The sequence below is a fragment of the Symphalangus syndactylus genome, chromosome 20 (assembly GCF_028878055.3).
Source record: "Symphalangus syndactylus isolate Jambi chromosome 20, NHGRI_mSymSyn1-v2.1_pri, whole genome shotgun sequence".
Lineage (NCBI taxonomy): Eukaryota > Metazoa > Chordata > Mammalia > Primates > Hylobatidae > Symphalangus > Symphalangus syndactylus.
Genome location: NC_072442.2, coordinates 42,793,366 through 42,815,861, shown reverse-complemented (window position 1 = coordinate 42,815,861; position 22,496 = coordinate 42,793,366). Strand labels below are relative to the sequence as shown.

General features: G+C 46.8%; 1 protein-coding gene across 3 annotated transcripts in view; it reads left to right on the top strand.

Annotated features, from left to right (window-relative positions):
- Positions 1–22,496, top strand: part of STAT5B (signal transducer and activator of transcription 5B) — an 85,890-nt gene that overhangs the window by 50,828 nt on the left and 12,566 nt on the right. For 2 of the 3 annotated variants that reach the window (XM_055257225.2, XM_055257224.2), the window contains exons 2-12: positions 2,522–2,659; positions 6,941–7,097; positions 9,769–9,858; positions 11,086–11,260; positions 14,767–14,897; positions 15,146–15,297; positions 15,731–15,886; positions 16,292–16,471; positions 17,139–17,226; positions 17,321–17,443; positions 18,782–18,874. In XM_055257225.2, coding sequence (XP_055113200.1) covers positions 2,532–2,659; positions 6,941–7,097; positions 9,769–9,858; positions 11,086–11,260; positions 14,767–14,897; positions 15,146–15,297; positions 15,731–15,886; positions 16,292–16,471; positions 17,139–17,226; positions 17,321–17,443; positions 18,782–18,874 — 1,473 coding nt within the window. In that variant the 5' untranslated portion in view covers positions 2,522–2,531. The remainder of the gene's footprint in view (positions 1–2,521; positions 2,660–6,940; positions 7,098–9,768; positions 9,859–11,085; positions 11,261–14,766; positions 14,898–15,145; positions 15,298–15,730; positions 15,887–16,291; positions 16,472–17,138; positions 17,227–17,320; positions 17,444–18,781; positions 18,875–22,496) is intronic. The other variant, XM_055257226.2, reaches the window with a different exon arrangement.

Below are 22,496 nucleotides of genomic sequence, written 5' to 3'. Positions count from 1 at the left end.
TATTTATGCAACAAAAAAATTATGATGCTTATGTGCCAGGTACCATTCTAGACCCAGGAGAAAGCACGGTGAACAAAACAAAGTCATTGTGTTCATGGTGATTTCACCCTCGTGGGAAGTCAGTAAGCAAATATATGATCAATATCAGGAATTGATAAATGATAAGAAGAAAAATAAAGCAGATTAAGAGGATAGAGAGTGACCAGAATACCATTTTATTTGAGTGGTCTGGGAAGGAGTCTCTGGGGAGATAAAAGTTTTCATAGCTTTCCTTCTTTTGTCTCTTGAGTCAGTTCACCTAATGAATGCAGATGCAAGAGAATTTTTGTATCTGTTAGTATCACTCACATATTCATTGAGAGCTATGGTGTGGTCCTACTTCTTATTCTTTACTACTTAGGAATACTAACACCTGAATTCTTCTCTTTATTCTTTTATCACCCTTCCATATACTTAAGTGCCTAAGCACCTTCATTCATCCATCTCTAATGTGATTTCTTTTCTTGAGACAAAATCTGGCTCTGTTGCCCAGGCTGGAGTGCAGTGACGTAATCTCGGCTCACTGCCACCTCTGCCTCCCAGGTTCAAGCGATTCTCCTGCCTCAGCCTCCCAAGTAGCTGGAATTACAGACGCATGCCAACACACCTGGCTAATTGTTTTGTATTTTTAGTAGAGACGGGGTTTCGTCATGTTGGCCAGGCTAGTCCCGAACTCCTGACCTTAGGTGATCCGCCCACCTCAGCCTCCCAAAGTGCTGGGATTACAAGCGTGAGCCACCATGCCTGGCCATCCATTCCTTATCCTTCATCCAAAAATCATGATTTGGTATCTGTTCTGGTTTTCCAAAATCTTGCGATATGATTTATTTGATTAAAAAATATATTGTGCAGTTAAGTGACTTCCAGTGTTTGATTATAAAGTGGAATTGCTTCTGGAGAGAGCTCTTTTATCTAAGTGTTTTGGTGAACTCACAGCCACTGAAATTTGATGTCTTGGGTCAAATTGGGTCTTACAGTGGTCCCAGCCTTAATGCCTAAAAGCCCTAAATAAAATTACACACTTCTTAAGTGTTCTATAGCATTGCACAAGTCTAAAATAGATAACTGGCACTCTCCTACACCTCATTGTTGGCTAACTGACTTGTCCCATAAATAGCTCAGTGTTATGTGATCAGACAACTACAACTAACAGAAGAGATTTTTGTTTCCTAACACACTTGTGCAGTCTCTGGTAGTAAACAAAATCCAAGTCCAAGTCACCGGCCCCTAACTGTAACCTGGTTCGTAGAAGAATTGTGCAAATCAGTAGCCAAATCATGTGGGATGGAATTCAAGATAACCCTGCCTTATACCAAACTCTACATTGTGGAAAATAGTGTTAGAGCAAGATTCATTTTCAGTCCTTAGAGTTACTTGAAGTCCCTTCCCAGTCTACCCAAATGTTTCTGCCCTAATCTGGTTAAACTCAAAGAGCATCTGCCAAATGAGTTAAAAATTGTCAGGTGAGTCTGAGGGGCATCATGGTAGTTTTATAAAGCTGTTTTTTAAAAAAATCAAGAGCGTGTCAAAAAAAGAAACTACTGGCTGGGCACAGTGGCTCACACCTGTAATTCCAGCACTTTGGGAGGCTGAGGTGGGCGGATCACGAGGTCAGGAGATCGAGACCATCCTGGCTAACACGGTGAAACCCCGTCTCTACTAAAAATACAAAAAATTAGGTGGGCATGGTGGTGGGCGCCTGTAGTCCCAGCTACTCGGGTGGCTGAGGCAGGAGAATGGCGTGAACCCGGGAGGCAGGGCTAGCAGTGAGCCGAGATCGCACCACTGCACTCCAGCCTGGGCGACACAGCAAGACTACGTCTCAAAAAAAAAAAAAAAGAAAAAAAAGAAACTACCTGCTATTGGAGTATAATGGTTCATATTGCCAACTCTTAGGTGGAATGTATTGTTTTTGTGTTTGAAAGATTTGTAAATGCTATAACTTAACAGCATATTGCTTCATAAATTCCTTAGCAGTAACTCAGGAGGTGAACCTTGGGGCATTTTTCCAGATAAATCTGTGCTCTTTGTGTGCAAAGCATTGCTGCTTAGGTAACTAGTGATAACGCATAGGGTTCAATCAACGCTTTAGATATTTTCACTTTTCTTTTACTGGGCTTTTTCAAAATGGCATATGTTTATTATATTTCTGAAGTCAAAATACCAAATCTAAAACAAGTGATTTTTTAAAAAAAAAATCTCTCAGCTGGGCACAGTGGCTCACACCTGTAACCCCAGCCCTTCAGGAGGCTGAGACAGGAGAATCATTTGAACCGGGGAGGCGGAGGTTGTAGTGAGCCAAGATTGTGCCACTGCACTCCAGCTTGGGTGGCAGAGCAAGACTCTGTCTCAAAAAAATAAAAATAAAAATAAATAATAAAATAAAAACATTTACCTTGGTAACTATGTGAATATTTACTCTGGTGGATGTAAGGGGAAAATAAAGAAAAAACACCCAAAGCACTGACTGTTTGTTCAACAGATTGTAAACCATGGCTGTGTGGATACAAGCTCAGCAGCTCCAAGGAGAAGCCCTTCATCAGATGCAAGCGTTATATGGCCAGCATTTTCCCATTGAGGTGCGGCATTATTTATCCCAGTGGATTGAAAGCCAAGCATGGTAGGTGAACAAGGATGTTTGCATCATATTTTGTGAAACACAAGAATATTGGAGTTTGGTTAGAAAGATGTCATGATGGCAACTTTCAAAGTTGTATTTTTAAACATTTTTAAATGTGATCCATAAAAAAGTATTTAAAAAATTTTTTCTTTTTATAGGTGAAAGGCATTTAACCCCATCTTAGATTGAGAGGATGGAATAACTTGAGATTTTTAAAACAGTATTTGTTCCCTTTAACAGTAAATACTGTCTAAAAGCATTAGAATATTACTGCTAAGAAAGAGCAGCCAACAAATATGTTTCGAGTGCCCATAGGATGCCTAGCAGTGTCCTAAGTAGTAGAATTTATATGAAAAAAGTTAAAGCCCAACATTGTGTTGTAATCCCAACACTTTGGGAGGCCAAGGCGGGTGTATTGCTTGAGCCCAGGAGTTCAAGGAAGGCCTGAGCAACATAGCAAAACCCTGTCTCTGTACAAAATAGAAAAATTAGCCAGGTGTGGTAGTGTGCACCTGTAGTACCAGCTACTTGGGAGGCTGAGGTGGGAGGATCACTTGAGCCTGGGAGGCAGAGGTTGCTGTAACCCATGATCACACCACTGCACTCCAGCCTAAGCAACAGAATGAGACCCTGTCTCAAAACAAACAAACAAACAAACAAAATTAAAGCCCTCATCTCCAAATAATTCAGTGTTTCACTGGACATGGTGGTGCACACCTATAATCGCAGCTACCCAGGATGCTGAGGTGGGAGGATTGCTTGACCCTAGCAGTTTGAGGCCAGCCTAGGCAACATAGCAAGATCCTATGTCAAAAAAATAATAATAATTTAGTGTTTAATGGGGCAGATAGGTGTGAATATGCATATAATTTATTTCTTATAGTTTGTTAAATATAAATTATTTTACATTTCTTAATAAGTTTACATCTAACAAAATTAAAAATTAATAATTTAACAGTGGAGACACTGGTGTTTTTAATTTATATGTATTTTATATATACACATAAAGACTAAAAGAAAATTGGGTGGGTGTTGTGGCTCATGCCTGTAATCCCAGCACTTTGGGAGGCCAAGGCAGGCAGATCACTTGAGGCCAGGAGTTCTGGGACAAGCCTGGCCAACACGGCAAAATCCCATCTCTACTGAAAATACAAAAAATTAGCTGGGCGTGGTGATGGGCGCCTGTAATCCTAGCTACTCCGGAGGCTAAAGCACGAGAATCGCTTGAACTCGGGAGGCAGAGGTTGCAGTGAGCACTACTGTACTCCAGCCTGGGCAACAGAGTGAGACTGCCTTTAAAAAAAAAAAAAAAAAACTAAACGAAAATATACCCAAATGTTAACACTAATTACATTCTGGTGGTAGATTTGATAAGCATTTTAATTTTTCTTTATTTTCCAGATTACTGATTACATACTTGGGGGAGGGGAGAGTTGTTTTAAATTTATTTTAGAATTAGTACAGTGCAGTCGACTAACAGCGCAGGTTTTAATTGGTATCATTATTACACACCAGGCAGCAGGATGTACACTGCTCTGCTCAGCGTCTGAGAGCTTGCTGGTTGGTTACAGTCTGTCAGTCGATCTGACATATTCATTTGATACTTCAAGCCTCACCGTCTTAGCCATGGGTCCTCTTTGACAGTCCCTGAGAGAACCAGCTTTGATGCTGCTATTTGCAAAGGGCCATATACCTGTCTGTAATGTTGCTTTAGAATAATCGCAATGCTTGTTAGTAGCAAATTTCTGTTCAGAAAATAAAGATCACCAAAGAAAGGCAATTTTCTAGGCGATTAAAAAAATCTCAGCTTCATGTAATTAAGTGAGAAAAAAATGAGCTAAATATGAGAATGTCAGCTGTACCTCGTTTAGTGCTTTCCACTCCCTTTTCATTTTGTCTCCTGTTTTCCTGATTTGGAGGATTTAGAAAAACATGAGTAGGAAGTTGCTGTTAATTTCAGATTTCACTTAGCAGAGTTCTCATTTGGTGTTCTCACTGAATGAACTAAAAGGCTTGTGTTGATATTAAGGAAAACCTGAAAATTTTTTAGCTTTGCTTTTCTTCACAATATAAAGATTTTAATGAAGAATCTTCAATTCTTTTTTTTTTTTTTTTTGAGACGGAGTCTCACTCTGTCACCAGGCTACAGTGGCATGATCTCGGCTCACTACAATCTCCGCCTCCCAGGTTCAAGCAATTTTCCTGCCTCAGCTTCCCGAGTAGCTGAGACTACAGGCACCCGCCACCACACCGAGCTAATTTTTGTATTTTTAATAGAGACGGGGTTTCATCATATTGGCCAGGCTGGTCTCTAACTCCTGACCTTGTGATCCGCCCATTTCGGCCTCCCAAAGTGCTGGGATTAAAAGCTTGAGCCACCAGGCCCAGCCAAATCTTCAGTTCTTTATGTTTAAGCCATCTAAGCAAGTCTTTTTTTTTTTTTTTTTTTTTTAACAGAGAAGGTTTCAAGTAAAGAACCAATACCTGACTTCTGTGAGTTTTGCCCAGACACTGGATCTTCTCAAGAGTGGACTCCTGGCCAGGCGCGGTGGCTCACGCCTGTAATCCCAGCACTTTGGGAGGCTGAGGCGGGTGGATCACTTGAGATCAGGAGTTTGAAACCAGCCTGGCCAACGTGGTGAAACCCCGTCTCTATTAAAAATACAGAAATTAGCCAGGCGTGGTGGTGCACGCCTGTAATTCCAGCTACTTGGGAGGCTGAGGCAGGAGAATCACTTGAACCCGGGAGGCAGAGGTTGCAGTGAGCTAAGATCGTGCTACTGCATCCCAGCCTGGGCGACAGAGTGAGACTTCGTCTCAAAGAAAAAGAGTGGGTTTCCAGACCAAGGGCATTGTTGCCAGTTGAAACAGAGGTGCAGGGCTGCCCTCATTCCTTCCAGCCTTTCATTTAATACATATTCTATTTAATACATAGGGCACACATATTTAGAATCTGACTTGCTTTAACTGCCTTCTCAAGGCGCAGATTGGGGTGTACTGTTTGATGGAGTACGATATCACTGCTTCTTTTGTTTTGTTTTGTTTTTGTAGAGACAGAGTCTTGCTCTGTCACCCAGGCTGGAGTGCAATGGCACGATCTTGGCTCACTGCAACCTCCACCTCCTGGGTTCAAGCAGTTCTCCTGCCTCAGCCTCCCAAGTAGCTAGGACTACAGGCACATGCTGCCACGCCCGGATAATTTCTTTTGTATTTTAGTAGAGACGGGGTTTCACCGTGTTGCCCAGGCTGGTCTCCAACTCCTGAGCTCAGGTAATCCGCCCGCCTCGGCCTCCCAAAGTGCTAGGATCGCAGGCATGAGCCACCGCACCCAGCCGGTATCACTGTTTCGATACACCTGTTGGTGCCTCTTTTTTGAAATTAGTTGCTATCTTCAGGGATTTAGGGATGGTAGAGCCTTTTAGCTACTACTATCTTGTTTGGCTCCAGACCCAGTCAGCAGTTATTGAATGTTATTTCAGTCTGACAGCTGTTTGGTTTCTTCAGTGACTAAGTAATTTAGTACTTCCCAGTGTCAATTGTTGCCTAAGTTGTAGAAAGAAAGAAAGAAAAAAGGAAAGAAAGAAAGGAGGGACGGAGACCATCCGACCCCCTGTCACCAGTTCAGTAGCTTGAAATCAATGCAAAGTCTGTAGCGTGGTTTCCCTTGTTTACTGGAAAAGTTGGCATTGCCTTCAGGTCCTGGGTCTGCAACTAGTGATATGAATGTCTGACTCGTATAAATTCTTGTAGGCACCCTCTGCCTGAATGTCTCATTTCCAGGGCTTCTTAGAAATAGCAATAACTTGTTTCACCTGTCTCTACCTAAGAAACCCACAGATACCAAACTCCTAGATGCTGGAAAGGACATGTAGAAGAGTCTTGGCCTTGTGCCTCCTTTACACCCATGAGGGGTAACTATAAATAGGAAATTATCCAAGTCCTTATTTCCTTCAGAGTACACAGAACCCTTTCCTTTTCCTTGCATTTCTCGGAGCAAATAGCATAAGCACCAAGCACATCATTGAGAGAAAGGAGGAAGGGCAGCACGTTGTTAAAAAATTTTTTTTAAAAAAAGAATGAAATCTACTGTATAATCCAACTATTTAGTAAATTACAAATAGATTAACATAGGCATTGAGTCCATTTCTATTGGGCTGTTTCTTAAAATTTGCAGTGAGGATTAAAAACATCACTTGAAGAAAAAGTAGGATGTGTTGAGGCTGCATTTATACAGGCTCATGTGCATGTATGTATACAGATTATGTAATTTTTTTCCCCTAGGGACTCAATAGATCTTGATAATCCACAGGAGAACATTAAGGCCACCCAGCTCCTGGAGGGCCTGGTGCAGGAGCTGCAGAAGAAGGCGGAGCACCAGGTGGGGGAAGATGGGTTTTTACTGAAGATCAAGCTGGGGCACTACGCCACGCAGCTCCAGGTGGGTGTGGGCTCTGGGGTCACACTTAATTATCTTCCCTTGGAGGTCTTCTTCCTGTAGAGACTTTCTTTCTCTCCTTCAGTCCAGTATTGTTGAGTTATATGTACATGCATAAGGTTCTTGTTGTTTGGTTTCGGTCTTTTTTTTTTACTTTTTATTTGAGAATAATTTCAAACTTCCAGAAAGTTACGAGAATCATACAAAGATTCCCTACATATGCCCATACTCATCTGTTGTTGACTATTATGTTGTCATATACTCCTCGCTGTCTCTCTACACACACGTTTTTCAGTCACTGGAGAGTAAGTTGCATACCTTGTGTCCCTGCACCAGTAAGTACCTCTGTGCATTTTCTTTTTTTTTTTATTTTTATTTATTCATGTATTTATTTTTGAGACAGAGTCTTGCTCTGTTGCCCAGGCTGGACCGCAGTGGAGCAATCTCAGCTCACTGCAACCTCCGCCTCCCGGGTTCAAGCGATTCTTCTGCCTCAGCCTCCCAAGTAGCTGGGATTACAGGCCCCCGCCACCATGCCTGGCAATTTTTTTTTTTTTTTGTATTTTTAGTAGAGACAGGGTTTTGCCATGTTGGCCACTATGGTCTTGAACTCCCAACCTCAGGTGATCCGCCCACCTCAGCCTCCCAAAGTGTTGAAATTATAGGCATGAGCCACCACACCTGATCCCTCTGTGTATTGTCTTTTTTTTTTTTTTTTTTTTTTTTTTGAGATGGAGTTTCACTCTTGTTGCCCAGGCTGGAGTGTAGTGACGTGGTCTCGGCTCACCGCAACCTCCACCTCCTGGGTTCAAGTGATTCTCCTGCCTCAGCCTCCCAAGTAGCTGGGACTACAGGTGCATGCCACCACACCCGCCTAATTTTTGTATTTTTAGTAGAGATGGGGTTTCTCCATGTTGGTCAGGCTGGTTTCGAACTCCCGACCTCAGGTGATCTGCCCTCCTTGGCCTCCCAAAGTGCTGGGATTACAGGCATGAGCCACTGCACCCAGCCCCTCTTGTGCATTTTCTAAGAATGAACCTTGTCTTGCATGGTTATAATACACTGATCAACTTTCACTAAATTTAGCATTGATATAATACTTTTAGGTACTCTTCTGGATTTCCATTTTGTCAACTAATTCAAACATGTGCTTTAGGGTATTTTTCCCCGCTGCAGTCCAGAATCCAGTCCAAGATCGCATATTGCATCTAGTCATCATGTCTCTTTAATCTCCTTTAATCTGGAACCATTTTGCAACCTTACTTTGTCTTTCATTACATTGGCATTTTAAAATAATTAATGTAGGCTGGGTGCAGTGGCTCACACCAGTAATCCCAGCACTTTGGGAGGCCGAGGCAGGCGAATCATCTGAGGTCAGGAGTTCAAGACCAGCCTGGCCAACATGGTGAAACCCCGTCTCCACTAAAAATACAGAAATTAACTGGGTGTGGCAGTGGACATCTGTAATCCCAGCTACTTGGGAGGCTGAGGCAGGAGAATCACTTAAACCTGGGAGGCAGAGGTTGCAGTGAGCCGAGACCGTGCCATTGCACTCCAGCCTGGGTGACAAGAGTGAAATTCCATCTCAAAAAATAATAATAATTCATGTACCCCCTGCTTTTTAAAGATAAAATGTTCCTCATTTGGGGTTTGTCTGATGTTTCCTCATGATTACATTAACATTGCACATCTCCGAGCAGACTTCTAAATATAGTTGGCTATCCACGTCCGTGGGTTCTGCATCCTCTGTTTCCACCAACCGCAGCTCAGAAATATTCAGGAAAAGAAAAAAAGTAACAAAAAATACAAATAAAGATATGACAGAACAGCTATTTACATAGCATTTCCTTTGTATTAGATAGTATAAGCAATCTATAGGTGGTTTGAAGTGTATGGGAGGATTGTATGGGTTCTATGCAAAACGATGCCATTTTATATAAGGAACTTGAGCATCTGCAGATTTTGGTATCCAAGGGGGTCCTGGAACCAGCCCCCACAGATACCAAGGGACAACTGTAGGTGACGTTGTGTCCTTCTCGGGTATCACATCCAGAGACGGGCAGTGTCTCTCGTCGCCCCATTGGTGGTAGTAGTTTTGATTGCCCAGTTGAGAGTGGCATCCAGTTTCTCCTCTGGCGAGGCTTTTAAAACTTATTTATTCCATTTTTAAGAATGTTCCCCGGATACTTTAGACAAATTAAGATGCAAAAAGTAAAACAGCACTTTGGGAGGCCAAGGCAGGTGGATCACCTGAGGTCAGAAGTTTGAGACCAGCCTGGCCAACATGGTGGAACTCCATCTCTACTAAAAAGACAAAAATTAGCCAGGCATGGTGGCAGGCCCCTGTAATCCCAGCTACTCGGGGGGCTAAGGCAGGAGAATTACTTGAACCCAGGAGGCAGAGGTTGCAGTGGCCCGAGATTGTGCCACTGCACTCCAGCCTGGGCAACAGAGTGAGACTCAGTCTCAAAAAAAAAGAAAAAAGAAGTAAAACAATCTTACCTTTTCACTGTAATTGGATTTCCATGATGTGCCTTCTTGTTCCTGTTGGTATTGGGGGAACAGTGTCTCCTGTGATTCAGGAGGTCCCTCAGGAGGCTCCCCATCCTGAGGCATGGTTAGGGCCCATAGTGTGGAGTGGCACAAAGTGATGTCTGCTGTTGGATTCTTTCAGAACACGTATGACCGCTGCCCCATGGAGCTGGTCCGCTGCATCCGCCATATATTGTACAATGAACAGAGGTTGGTCCGAGAAGCCAACAATGTGAGTGTCCTGTAGGGATGGGGAGGGCAGTCAGGAAGTCTTTTCTTACCCACTTCCCTCTGGACCCACCTTTGTCAAGGTGACTCAGGGTGCACTATTGGTGTCTCTTTAAAGAGAGCTTTGTCCTAAGGGGCACAAAAGAAATAGGAGACTTGACTGAGTGCAGCCTAGCACTTTGGGAGGCTGAGGCAGGCAGATTGCCTGAGCCCAGGAGTTCGAGAGCACCCTGGGCAACATGATGAAACCTGGTCTCTACCAAAAATACAAAAAAATTAGCTGGGCATGGTGGCACATGCCTGTAGTCCTGGCTGTTCGAAAAGCTGAGGTGGGAAGATCCCTTGAGCCCAGGAGGTAGAGGCTGCAGTGAGCCATGATCGCACCCCTGCACTCATGGGTGGTGGAGTGAGACCCTGTCTCAAAAAAAAAAAAAATGAAATAGAAGATGTGGTCTCTGATCTTAAGTGATTTATAACCTTGATGAGATTGCAACCACAAAACAATGTGAACAAGTGCAAAGTAGTTTAACCTCAGCTGAATAATTTTTTAGTAAAGGCATGCTCATATTCAGGTGAGAATACTTAGGAAAGACTTTTCCCTAGCCCCTGAATCAGGTGTGGAAGGAGTGGTCTGATCAGGTCACTTACAGGGCTGGGTCCACAGAGACCTTGTTTATTCCTCCCCCATCACTTCACCCTGGGGTCTCCAGGATGCCTGTGAGAGGTTTCGCCTCTTCCATGGTGGAAGCAAATGATTCTATCACGAGAATATCTTGAGTGAGGACACAGATGATGTGTGTTCACACGGTCCTGCTCCCCATGGCCTCCCTAATGCTTAATGCCGTCCTTGCATTGGGTCAGTGAGTGGAAGAGGAATCACCACCTCCTCATTAGTAGGAAAACCCAGGTGACACTGGAACAGGTTACGTTCTAGTCTCTCCAAAGGTAATTCAATGGACCTCCTTTGGAATACTCTGGTGGAGGTCAGATCTGAAATGGAAGATTCTCCCATGCTTTGTGATCTGAGCCGTGATGTGTCCGCTCACCTGTTTCTCACTTTTCCCACTCCAACCCGTGTCTCTTGATGACGTTTGCTATTCCTCCTGACTCAAAATTTACCTTTTGGGGTCTTACCCTGGTTGTAGGAGCTGGCATAGGCTTTTCCTGGGGATTAAGGCCTCAGGCTTCCTCCCATTCCCACTGCCTTGCACTGCCCCCCATCTGTTCCCAGGGTAGCTCTCCAGCTGGAAGCCTTGCTGATGCCATGTCCCAGAAACACCTCCAGATCAACCAGACGTTTGAGGAGCTGCGACTGGTCACGCAGGACACAGAGAATGAGTTAAAAAAGCTGCAGCAGACTCAGGAGTACTTCATCATCCAGTACCAGGAAAGCCTGAGGATCCAAGGTGAGGCGCGGTGGAGGCACAGTGTGCCTCCTGAGGATTGGGCATGGGGACTGGAAAGCAGCTCCGGTGGGGTTGGGAGAAAGCCCGTTTTCCATTCGGAGGCAGCGACCTTTCTCTGAGTAGCAGGGACTTATTTGCATTGAAGACAGTGCTGAGAGGATGAGATTTAGGAAGGGGAGATGACAAGATGCCTGCCCTTGAGTGCATGTCTCTTTCAGGTCCCCATATCCAGGGAGCTTCTGAGCTGCCAGGGAAGACATTTCCTCTTTTGAGAAGGAGCTCACAGTCTAAATAAATACTAGCAGACAATACTTTTGTATATAGTAGGCATATTATAAGTGGAGCTTTACTGAAACGATAAATAGGAAATTATATAATTACATGTTTAAAAATTTTTCTGGCTGGGCATGGTGGCTCACGCCTGTAATCCCAGCATTTTGGGAGGCTGAGGCTGGCGGATCACCTGAGGTCAGGCGTTCGAGACCAGCCTGGCCAACATGGTGAAACCCCATCTCTACTAAAAATACAAAATCAGCTGGGCATCCCGGTGGCGCATGCATGTAATCCCAGCTACTTGGGAGGCTGAGGCAGGACAATCTCTTGAACCCGGGAGGCGGAGGTTGCAGGGAGCCGAGATCTCACCATTGCACTCCAGCCTGGCAAAAAGAGCAAAATTCTGTCTCAAAAAAAAAAAAATCTAAGCTGGGAGTGGTTTTGCACACCTGTAATCCTGGTGCTTTGGGAGGCCAGGGCAGGAGGATCACTTGGGGCCAGTAGCTTCAGACTAGCTTAGGCAACATAGTAAGACCCTATCTCTAAGGGGGAAAAGAAACCTTTCTAAACAGGGACGTGTAAGTACTAAGGACCTGTATTTGTAGTAACTGATTTCTAATGTTCTGTGCAGTTATTCACAGAGGTCTTCCTGGAACAGAGTACACTTACGCCCCTTAGGTAGCCCTTATGGACAGAGCTCCCCCAGCCTGGTATAAATCCTGCTTAGTACTTGGGGCCCAGAGAGCTTCAGTCTGTGGTGAGGCTGTGGAGCCCCACCAGCGCCCCCTCTTGACCCTATAGCATTTTGGCAGTTTGAGCTTTAATAGTTTCCTCTCTCTGCTTCCATGCCCAGCTCAGTCTCAGAGAAGCCTTGGCTCAACCACCCAGCCCCTCCAAACACACACACACAGCACACACACACACACCACACACATCACACACACACCACACACCCCCCCACAGCACACACACACCCCCCACAGCACACACACACACCCCACAGCACACACACACCCCCCACACAGCACACAGAGACACACAGCGCACACACAGCACACAGCACAGACACACCACACACAACACACACACAGACACATAGCACACACACACACACCACACACATACCACACACACAGCACACACACACCACACACCACACACACAGCACACACACACACAGCACAAGCTGCTCTAATTCCATGTATGTAGGTTCCATTTTATGTCTATAGTGATACTATTTATTTACTCTTTATCTTCTCCACTGGAATATAAATCTTTGAGAAGGGACTGTATCTTTTATCTCTGTACCCTGAGGACAGCACAATGCCTGAAACATAATAGTTATTGAGTAAAGGTTGACAGGATGATTCTAGCCTGTCTTCCTTTTTTATCTGAATCCATCTTAGACTGACCCTAGAAGAAGGGCAGCTCCTTCTGAGAATGGAAACGGAAGATTTCAGGCTGTTACTCCTACCCAAGTCCTTAGACTGTCGACAGTATTTCTGATCCCGTGCCTGGCTTTTCTGTTTGCTGTGCATGGTGGCGGATTAGGTTTGGATTCAGGTCGGGTTTGGATCTATCATGCAGTGTCTTCTCAGTCCCATTTGTCAAGTTCACTCAGCAGAAACACAGACTATTGATCTGCTTTTGCCAGGGAATGCTCAGCTGCCTCCAGTGGAGTAGGGAAATTGCTTCCCGTCTCTCTGGCCTCCTTCCCAAAAGCTTCTGCAAATTTGCAGGAGAGCCCTAAGTGGGTCCCTTGCATAGGAAGGCTGGGCCCAGGTGTTGGGATCACCACCACCCTCCCTGTGGCTGGGCAGGATTCCCGAGGTAGCCGTGCAGATGCCTCGGATCTGTCCGTGCCTGGATGATCCTCTTCCTGCTCCATACCTGCAGTGAGATTGGAGCCATATTTCTGAGTTCTAGCTGTGGGCTGTTCCTGGCTACATAGAGTTCCTTTTGTCTGTCCCAGCTTGTGCATCCCATGGGGCAGGGCTGGGGTCAGGGTGACATGGCCCTCAGGGGCCAGCCAGGAGCTCGACTGAGACATGCTGATGCGCGCATCTTCTGACTCAGCTCAAGCAAGGACGCTGGGCTGTTGAGAAGGTGACGGGAAGGGATTAATAGTCCCAGCGTGGTGGAGAGGGGCTGTCGTTGGGAGGGTGGGGTGGGCCTGCGGTGGTGGCTGTAACTGTGGACATGTTTACTTTCTTAGACTGGGTTATTGATACACAGGTGCTCCTGTGTTCCACGTTCCCTGTGTCTTACCTATTTCATAATAATTTTTAAAAGTTAGTGAGGCCTAACTTACTCCCTGTCCCGCCGTTGATGAGACTCCTCACAGATGGTGTGGAGGGAAGCCGCCTCCCTCCGGCCTCCCTTTCCTGAGAGAATCTTGGTGGCTCTGCATCCCCAGTGGTCCTGGACATGCTCTCCCTTTGCTGTCTGTCTGTCTGTCTGTCTGTCTCCCCTGGTTGGTTGACTGGGCTCACAGTGAGCTCACCTGGACAAACATGCTGGGCCCCTTCCAGCCCCTCAAGAATCTCATCCTCCCCTGAGGAGGGACTGCTGTGCTCAGGGATGAGACAGAGCCGCTGGGGCCGGGGGTCTCTGAGGAAGGCATTGCTGCGGGAGGGATGGGGCCGAGCAGCTGCTTGTCTCTGTCACCTCTTCTCTCTGTCCTGTTTCCCGTTAACCAAGAAGGACGAACCTCACACAGAGCTCACCCATGCCAGGCAGCTTTCTGGCATCTTCCATGTCCTCATGTATTTAATCTTCAAGCACCCCACTGAGGCAGGTACCAAGAATCTCCCATTTTACACGTGGGGAAGTCGAGGCACAGGAAAGCGATTTGCCCAGGTTCACCTGCAGTCAAGGGCATGGGCACACTTGTACCCCAGACAGCCTGGACCCACGCCAGGCCTCGAGAAAAGGGCTAGCAGCCCTGTGGGGCAGGCGGGCAGGAGACAGGCAGGCCTCCTCCCCAGCTGCCCCAGCACCCGTGTGCCCCCAGAGGGGATGCTCAGAGTCAGGAGGCTGGTGAGCAGGGCCCAGAGGCACCTCCTGAGGCGCCCATTCATCTTGGCCCCCCTGGCTGTCAGGAACCCCAACTTGCTCTTGATGCAGTATCTGAGCCTGGGAGGGTCTCACTCCAGAACAGGTGAATGGGCTTCTCTGGGCCTCCTGTTGGACACTGGCAGGTGATGGTCATGGTTTCCTCTCCCCTTCTGTAGCTCAGTTTGGCCCGCTGGCCCAGCTGAGCCCCCAGGAGCGTCTGAGCCGGGAGACGGCCCTCCAGCAGAAGCAGGTGTCTCTGGAGGCCTGGTTGCAGCGTGAGGCACAGACACTGCAGCAGTACCGCGTGGTGAGTGGGGTCCTGGGCCTCTCCTGGGCATAGGTGCCATGAAGTCAGTCTTTGGGGACCTGGGGGAGGGCTGGGACCAGGATGAGAGCAGAACCTGGGAGGGCAGGAGGCCTTTTTTCCTGGGGGCCTTGCGAGGCAGAGCAGCTCGGGGAGAGGGAACGGCCTGGGCCCTGTCCTGCCATTTCCCAGCGAGGCCCTGCGGTGTTCTCTGGGAGCCCAGAAGGGGCTGCTCTCCTCCCTTCCCTCAGGAGCTGGCCGAGAAGCACCAGAAGACCCTGCAGCTGCTGCGGAAGCAGCAGACCATCATCCTGGATGACGAGCTGATCCAGTGGAAGCGGCGGCAGCAGCTGGCCGGGAACGGGGGGCCCCCCGAGGGCAGCCTGGACGTGCTACAGTCCTGGTAATGGTGTGGGGTGGCCAGCAGGCAGGGCAGGAGGGGCTGGTGGGGACCCGGCTGCTTCTACCTCCTGTGCTGGCTCCTGCAGCAGGCCCCCTCCATCCTGGGACAGCTCTTGTTTCTCCAGGCGGCCTGGTTCCTGAATCAGACTTTGGTCCCCCATCCTGTGCACCTCCCTCAGGAAGGGGGCTGCTGTCCTGGGGATGGGACAGGGCTTGGGTGTGTGGGGTGATGCTCGGGCTGTTTGGGCCTAGTCAGGGTCGCCCCTCCTGTGTACGTCTCTAATTCTGGGAGGCAGGGAGCTCTGCTCTTCCCATGGGTGGGAAGTGTGGCAAAAGCACAGAGCCTTCCTGGGGGAGCGGGAGCTGTGTCTTGGGGCCTGGCGTCTGTGCAGAGAAGCCATTGTCCTCCTGTTGGCCTTGGGGCTCTCGTGCAGGTGTGAGAAGTTGGCTGAGATCATCTGGCAGAACCGGCAGCAGATCCGCAGGGCCGAGCACCTCTGCCAGCAGCTGCCCATCCCCGGCCCAGTGGAAGAGATGCTGGCCGAGGTCAACGCCACCATCACGGACATCATCTCAGCCCTGGTGACCAGGTGACTGCTGCCTGTTGGCCATGCCCAGGAGCTTGGGGCAGCTCCTACCTGCGTGTGGGGGGCCGCAGGTGCCTTCCAGACCAACAGATCCGCTTCCTGCCTCTCATCCCTCCCCACTCCATCTCCAGTTGCTGTGGCTGCTGGGTGCCGCCCTTGCCCAGTTTCTCCTGTGGACACTGCAAGAGATGCCCTTGGGCCGCAGCCCATGCCACCTGCTGTGTTATCTCACTCCCCTCTCCATCCTCTCCCTGGACTCTCACAGCTTCCCCAGGAACAGAGGCTGTGCCCGAGCTCTTCACCTCCTGAGCCCCTCGGGAGGCAGCCCCACCCCCACCACAGAGGGACTGAGAGCCCTTTCCCCTGCGCCAGCCCCTCATCGTGCGTCTGTCCCTGTGTCTCCTGCAGCACATTCATCATTGAGAAGCAGCCTCCTCAGGTCCTGAAGACCCAGACCAAGTTTGCAGCCACCGTGCGCCTGCTGGTGGGCGGGAAGCTGAACGTGCACATGAACCCCCCCCAGGTGAAGGCCACCATCATCAGTGAGCAGCAGGCCAAGTCTCTGCTCAAGAACGAGAACACCCGCAAGTAATTGTGCAGCTTCTTCTCGTTCCCTGCTACTTGTCTCACGTCCTGGCAACAGGAAAAAAAGAATTCCGCCTCCTGTGTCAGATCCCTGTTTGCCCTTCTGGCCTCTTCTGGGCATCAGCAAAGGAATATAAGGAAGTTCTTGGGCCTGGCGCGGTGGCTCATACCTGTAATCCCCGCACTTTAGGAAGCCGAGATGGGCAGATCACCTGAGGTCAGGAGTTCAAGACCAGCCTGGCCAACATGGTGAAACCCCGTCTCTACTAAAAATACAAAAAATTAGCCGGGTGTGGTGGCAGGCACCTGTAATCCCAGCTACTTGAGAGCCTGAGGCAGGAGAATCCCTTGAACCCGGGAGGCAGAGATTGCAGTGAGCCGAGATCACGCCACTGCACTCCAGCCTGGGCAACAAGAGCAAAACTCTGTCACACACACAAAAAAAGTTCTCCTAGGATCTGTTTTCTGTGAAGATAGTTTGATCTTGTTTCATTTTGTAGAGATACGTCCGAGAAGATTACATGTATGTGTTATGTAGCTAACATTTCCTCTAAATGATGTACATTTTTAGCAAACCTCTCTATTTCCTGCTACCCCAAATTATATTATTTACTCCGCATGTCCTGAGACCCTGGCATGGGTTTGGAGCTGGTCTCTCTCTGATTTGCAGTGATTACAGTGGCGAGATCTTGAACAACTGCTGCGTCATGGAGTACCACCAAGCCACAGGCACCCTTAGTGCCCACTTCAGGAATATGGTGAGGGTGGAAGAAGAGGAAGAATGAATTTTTCCCTGGTCTTTGAGGGGAACAACTTACATCTTACGTTTCATCTTATATTTCTCCTTTGCAGTCCCTGAAACGAATTAAGAGGTCAGACCGTCGTGGGGCAGAGTCGGTGACAGAAGAAAAATTTACAATCCTGTTTGAATCCCAGTTCAGTGTTGGTGGCAATGAGCTGGTTTTTCAAGTCAAGGTAAAGCCTTCCCTCAGCTCTGCATGTGCGTGTGCATGTGTGTGTGTGTGTGTGTGTGTGTGGTGTACTTTATGTGACAAAATAATTTTTTTAATCACATAGCATCTTCTTCTTTTTTTTTTTTTTTTTGAGACGGAGTCTCGCTCTGTCGCCCAGGCTGGAGTGCAGTGGTGCAATCTCGGCTCACAGCAAGCTCCGCCTCCCGGGTTCACGCCATTCTCCTGCCTCAGCCTGTCTGAGTAGCTGGGACTACAGGTGCCCGCCACCACGCCCGGCTAATTTTTTTGTATTTTTAGTAGAGACGGGTTTTCAACATGGTCTCGATCTCCTGACCTCGTGATCTGCCCGCCTCGGCCTCCCAAAGTGCAGCATCTTCTTCTTTTTGACTATTGGTAAACTGAAAATGGACTGACCTCACCCTGAGAACTGTTTCACATAGATTCTCTTAAGACATGAACAAAGGCCAAGCACAGTGGCTCATGCCTGTAATCCCAGCACTTTGGTAGGCTGAGGCAGGCAGGTCACTTGAGGTCAAGAGTTCAAGACCAGCCTGGCTAACACAGTGAAACCCCATCTCTACTAAAAAGTATAAAAATTAGCCAGGCGTGGTGGCACGTGCCTGTAATCCCACCTACTCAGGAGAATCACTTGAACCTGGGAGGCTGAGGTTGCAATGAACCGAGATTGTGCCACTGCACTCCAGCCTGGGCGAAAGAGTGAGACCCTGTCTCAGAAAAAAGAAAAAAAAAGACATGAACAAACAAGGCCCAGTGCAGTGGCTCACATCTGTAATCCTAACACTTTTGGAGGCCAAGGCAGGAGGATTGCTTGAGTTCAGGAGTTCCAGACCAGCCTGGGCAACATAGACCCGGTCTCAACAACAAGAACAACAAAAATTAAAATTAAAAATTAAAAATAAAACATGAACAAACAATAATGAACTGAACTAGCTGGAGAGGTAGACTACAAAATGGACATGAGAAACATTACTCAGGATGAATTTGAGTAAAGGTTGTGGTAAGTTTTAAATTTGTTATTTGTATTTTTTTCCCACAAATGTCTCCAATAGTCTTTTCTCTCTCCTGTTCTCCATGTAACTTTGAGAAACTTGATCCTTCAGAAATATCTAAGCAACATTACTTGTAAAATATTTAAAATTTCTAAGAGTGTGCCAGTATGAAAAGTCATATTATTCCTGGGGCCATTTAGATTCTGTGTCTGAGAGGAACATTAACTGAAACTTGGAAAATAAAAGTGTTGTGATAATAAGAAAAAAAAAGAGAGAAGGAGAAGACCTTGAGGCTCGTGGGTGCTCAGACTTCTCTTGTGTCTTTTTAGACCCTGTCCCTGCCAGTGGTGGTGATCGTTCATGGCAGCCAGGACAACAATGCGACGGCCACCGTTCTCTGGGACAATGCTTTTGCAGAGCCTGTGAGTGGATTCCTCGGGCGTGTGGGTCCCAAAATCAATGCCAGTGTCATGAATCTCATTCATGTATCATGCCTTTAAAAAGCACAGGAAAAGGCCGGGTGCAGTGACTCACACTTGTAATCCCAGCACTTTGGGAGGCTGAGGTGGTTGGATCACCTGAGGTCAGGAGTTCGAGACCAGCCTGGCCAACATGGCAAAATCCTGTTTCTATTACAAAATACCAAAAAATTAGCTGGGCGTGGTGGCACACGCCTGTAGTCCCAGCTACTTGGGAGGCTGAGGCACGACAATCACTTGAACCCGAGTCACAGAGCTTGCAGGGAGCCGAGATCGCAACACTGCACTCCAGCCTGGGTGACAGAGTGAGACTCCATCTCAATAATAAAAAAAAAAGCATAGGAAAAAAGACGTTTTCTTTAGTGGGAGGCAGAATAGAAAGAATGTGGAAAGTGGAAAGAACATGGGCTTGACATCAGGCCAGGGTTTGAACTGAGACTCCACCATTTCCTCACTCCATGACCACACGGGCAGTTCACTTTACCTCTCTGAGCCTGAGTTTCCAGCAAGTGTCTGCAGCACAGGGATACTCTTGCTCTGCAGCATTGTTAGGAAGATTAAATTAGATAACATAGAAAAATGCCTGCCACACAGTCAGTACTCAGTAAATATTATTTTGAATCCTTGGGTGAAACTATGAATGGGATTTGGGACTCCCACGTTCACTCCACAGGTTAGATCTCTCGAGAGGCTTACTTTAGCATAGAAGTTGCTTCATACCCTCTTCCTTTTGATAAATGAAGATGCTGTTAAATGTCTTTTCCAAATTTTAGTTTCTGTGATTCATTCCAGATCTCATGAAGAATGAGATACTTTGCCTCAAGGAAGATATAGTTTGGTGGATTTATGCACCCAAATGCTATCTGAATCCCACTAGCATGCTGCTCAATGAGCATTTTAAAGATCTCATAGGCTGGGTGCGGTGGCTCACGCCTGTAATCCTAGCACTCCAGGAGGCCAAGGCGGGCAGATCCCTTGAGCTCCAGGCTAGCCTAGGCAACATATCAAAATCCTGTCTCTACAAAAAATAACAAAAAATTAGCCAGGCATGGTACACCAGCCTGTAGTCCGAGCTACTTGGGGGGCTGAGGCGGGAGGATCGCTTGAGCCCAGGAGGTCCAGGCTGCAGTGAGCCAAGATTGTGCCACTGTACTCCAGCCTGGGTGACAAAGCGACACCCTGTCTCAAAGAAAAAATTTTTTTAGTAGACAAAGTCATTTGTTACATATTTCCAATAGAGATTAGCCCATAAAAGCATGATAAAAGGGTTATCATTTGGGACATAAGAGTATGTCCTTCTCTAAGTATATCCAACAAACCTTGATTATGTTTTGTTTTGTGGCTGTTAGAATATAGGATTTGACTGTTAGTTCAGCAGCTCATTTACAAAACAGCATGGACAGCATGGGTTACCTTCCAGTTGTGTGTAAAGAAGGTGAAATGGAACCTTCTGGCTCATGTGGAAGGCTTAACGTTTCCCAACAGTCCTCGTTAGAGAAAAAGTATTTTACTGCAAAGGTGAGATTTTTAAAAGAGATTCTACCATGTTTCACGTACAAACTCTGAATTAGAAGCTCCTTTTTGAAACTGTCTGCCTGCCTCTTGTCCTGATAAGCCTCCTGGATGAGATTGCCACATCTCTTGTTTCCTTCCCTGCCTGTCCACAGATCTCACTCTCTGTGTACCTTTGGCATCTCTTGCACCATGTAATTACTCAAGTATCTTGTCTAAATAAATAAGCATTTTTAACATTCTCAGCTATGTTAATGACTACTTACATCTTATGCTATTTTATTTTTTTATTTTTTTGAGACAGAGTCTTGCTCTGTCACCCAGGCTGGAGTACAGTGGCATTATCTCGGCTCACTGCAGCTTCTGCCTTCTGGGTTCAAGCGATTCTCCTGCCTCAGCCTCCCAAGAAGCTGGGATTACAGGTGCATGCCACCACGCCCAGTTAATTTTTTATATTTTTAGTAGAGACCAGGTCTCACCATGTTGGCCAGGCTGGTCTCGAATTCTTGACCTCAAGTGATCCACCCACCTCGGCCTCCCAAAGTGCTGGGATTACAGGTGTGAGCCACTGCAACCAGCCGACCTTATGCTATGTTAAAATAAAGACTTTTGGCTGGGCACGGTGGCTCACACCTGTAATCCCAGCACTTTGGGAGGCCAAGGCGGGTGGATCATTTGAGGTCAGGAATTTGAGACCAGCTTGGCCAACATGGTGAGACTCTCATCTCTACTAAAAATACAAAAATTAGCTGGGTGTGGTGGTATGTGCCTGTAATCCCAGCTACTCGGGAGGCTGAGGCAGGAGAATTGCTTGAACCTGGGAGGCAGAGGTTGTAGTGACCCGAGATGATGCCACTGCACTGCAGCCTGGGCAACACAGTGAGACTCTGTCTCAAAAAACTAAAAAATAAAAAATAAAGACTTGTGGCCAGGCACAGTAGTTTATGCCTGCAATCCCGGCACTTTGGGAGACCAAGGCAAACGGATCTCTCGAGCCCAGGAATTCGACGCCAGCCTTGTCAACATGGCAAAACCCTGTCTCTACAAAAAACACAAAAATTAGCCAGGCATGGTGGTGCACGCCTGTAGTCCCAGCTGTTTGGGAGGCTGAGGTGGGAAAATTGCTTGAGCCGAGGAGGCAGAAGTTGCAATGAGCCAAGATTGGGCCACTGCACTCCAGCCTAGATAATAGAGCGATACCTTACCTAAAAAATAAAATACTTGTGGAAATTTATTCTCCAGATATATTTGCCTATGTGTCCTATGGGTCAAATAACATAAGAACATTGCAGCATTGTTAGTAATAGCTAAAGATGAGGCTGTAACACTGATGCCCATCTATGGGGATCTGGTGAAATTTCTTTATGTGCTGATAGGAGGTCTCCCAGATAGAGGATTAAGTGAAAAGAGGAAGATGCAGAACATGTGGATTTTGTGCTGTCATTTATGAAGAAAAGGAAAAGGTATATGTCATTGCTGGCATGCATAGAATATCTTTGGTGGGATACACAAGAAACTGTGTTAGGTGCCTTTAAAGAAAAGAACTGGGTTGCTGGGAGACAGGGATAGGGAGTGACTTTACTATTTAGCCGTCTATGCTTTTTGAATTTTAAATCTTGTGAAAATCACCTATTGAAAAAAATGTTTGTAACAAAATAAAATGGAGTACTGTGGCTGAACGGGTTGAAAAGCAGTTTATTAAAAGTTAATGTTCTAACCTATTTCTCAATAAAGCCATCCAACTCAAAATTTCCACTCTTCCATACCAAGTTGTTTTACTTTGAGCTAGAATTCTTGGCAGAAGGAGTCGAGGGCAAGGATTCCACGTGTGTACACACATGCTGACACGTGTACGCACATACGCACACTCTCTCTGTTTGTATCTAGAGGACCAGTCTTTCAGATTTCTAAATTCCCAAGGTGTTTACAATGTAAGAGCCAGACCTTGGTTATGTTTTGGTTTGTGGCCGTTAGAACATAGGATTTGACTATTAGTTCAGCAGCTCATTTACAAAACAGCATGGATAGCATGGGTTACCTTCTAGTTGTGTGT